The sequence below is a fragment of the Diaphorina citri genome, unplaced genomic scaffold, assembly GCF_000475195.1.
Source record: "Diaphorina citri unplaced genomic scaffold, Diaci psyllid genome assembly version 1.1 scaffold3049, whole genome shotgun sequence".
In the NCBI taxonomy this organism is placed as follows: Eukaryota; Metazoa; Arthropoda; class Insecta; order Hemiptera; family Psyllidae; genus Diaphorina; species Diaphorina citri.
Window position 1 is genome coordinate 20,697 of NW_007380461.1, and position 1,738 is coordinate 22,434.

Below are 1,738 nucleotides of genomic sequence, written 5' to 3' on the forward strand. Positions count from 1 at the left end.
TATCCGTTTTGGGATCCCCTGATTCCAAAAAAGTGGTTTTTAGCCCATGGTCTGTACGTATGTATGTATGTACGTATGGCACACACTATCAGGTAGACCTGACAGGTACGCCTGTCAGATCTACCTGATAGTGTACGGTCTTAAGGATGTAATTAGCAAAAAAAAAAATGTACCTACAGGATTACAAGTAGCATCTATTTCAGGAGTGGTAAAGGCGTTCGCCTGCTGGCGTTCCATTAATTTACTGGCAAATTTGTATCTTTGGGTTTTTTCATCTTTTGTGTTACAATCATTCGCCTCTTTTTTGTTTCTCTATCAAACCTCTTGAAAAAAGAAAAAAATCTTCTTCTTGTTATTCTTCATTTTCTTGAATCTCAACCAACTTTTTTGTTTAATTTATGTCTTGTTCCAGTTGCTCATGTTATCCGGCATAGGACCAGCGGATCATTTACAAGAGCTGCGGATTCCAGTCATCCAGAATCTACCCGTGGGATATAACCTCCAGGATCATATAGCTATGGGTGGCGCAACCTACCTGATCGAATCCCCACCAGAGTGTTTGCCTTTGGGTAAGGCTTGATTATTTTTTTTCTTCTTCTTCTTCTTCTTCTTCTTCTTCTTCTTCTTCTTCTTCTTCTTCTTCTTCAATACTCTATACATAGGTAAACAGCATAAAAAAACTCTGATTAGGGCTCGAGTCTTCAAGCACAATATTTTAGGCTTTGAAGGTTTGAAGTCAGTAGGTACCTACTTTAAAAAAAAAAAAAAAAAAAAAAAAAAAATAGAAAGCCAGCCGTTCTGAGAACGAACATTATCCCATCAGGATAAAATCCGCCCCGGGCGGGAATCGAACCCGAGGCCTAGCGCTTACAAGGCAGACGCGCCACCAACCAAGCTAACTAGGCTGGCTAGTCAGTACTTGAAGCTTGAAACCATTCCACAAATCTCACAAGGCGCGGGCGGACTGACTAGTTACAGGGTGGTAGGTAGTACCTACATATAGGTACGTACCAACAGAATTTCGTACAATTGTATGAACGCCGGGTTCTAGACTGAATATGCAAAGTGCAAATCTTAAATAATAGGTTTTGCCCTCTGCTATTTTCCCCAAAACAATCTCTTAATAACTCAAGTACCTATCGACAAACTTATTCTATGTTTTGATTTCGAATTAATGCTAATAATATTTATTTTTCTGAACAGGGGCGGGTATTGTTCTCCCGCGAATCTTCACCATAGACTCACTGATGCGGTTCCTGAGAAATCATGATGGTCCTCTATATGGGTTACCATTCTGTGAGGGTATGGCGTTCGTCAATACAAAGTAAGGCTTCTATTTTTCCCCCAATTATGTTTAAGCTCTTATTATTAGACATCATTTCGATCCAACTTTGATCTTAAAAGGCACTCCTATCAATATCTGAAAAGTATCTACCAGGCTTTATCTATGGAATTTTATCCTCAATATAATTTGAGAATTTGACCACAATAATAGTAGTAGCCTACTGCTGGAGTAAAGGGACTTTTCAGTAGGTGGATGTGGAAGAACAAACCGTAGAGAGGAAGCGGTGTTTCCCTAGGTTCCATGGGGACTACACCACTGCTCAACATCAGGTACATAATATATGGTACAATGGGTACACCTAATAGACTTCTGGGATGAAACAGATCTTAATGATTCCATTCAATGATCGATTAGACATCAAGAGTCAAAATACACATCGGGATATCAGTAACC

General features: G+C 39.5%; 1 protein-coding gene across 1 annotated transcript in view; it reads left to right on the top strand.

Moving 5' to 3' along the window:
• LOC108253763 (glucose dehydrogenase [FAD, quinone]-like) overlaps nt 1–1,324 on the top strand; it is a gene marked incomplete at both ends in the record, with an annotated part of 21,766 nt that extends 20,442 nt beyond the window's left edge. The window contains 2 exons of the mRNA XM_017448351.1: nt 413–569; nt 1,204–1,324. Of these exons, the coding sequence (XP_017303840.1) occupies nt 413–569; nt 1,204–1,324 (278 nt within the window). The remainder of the gene's footprint in view (nt 1–412; nt 570–1,203) is intronic.
• Between the last annotated feature and the right edge of the window lie 414 nt (nt 1,325–1,738).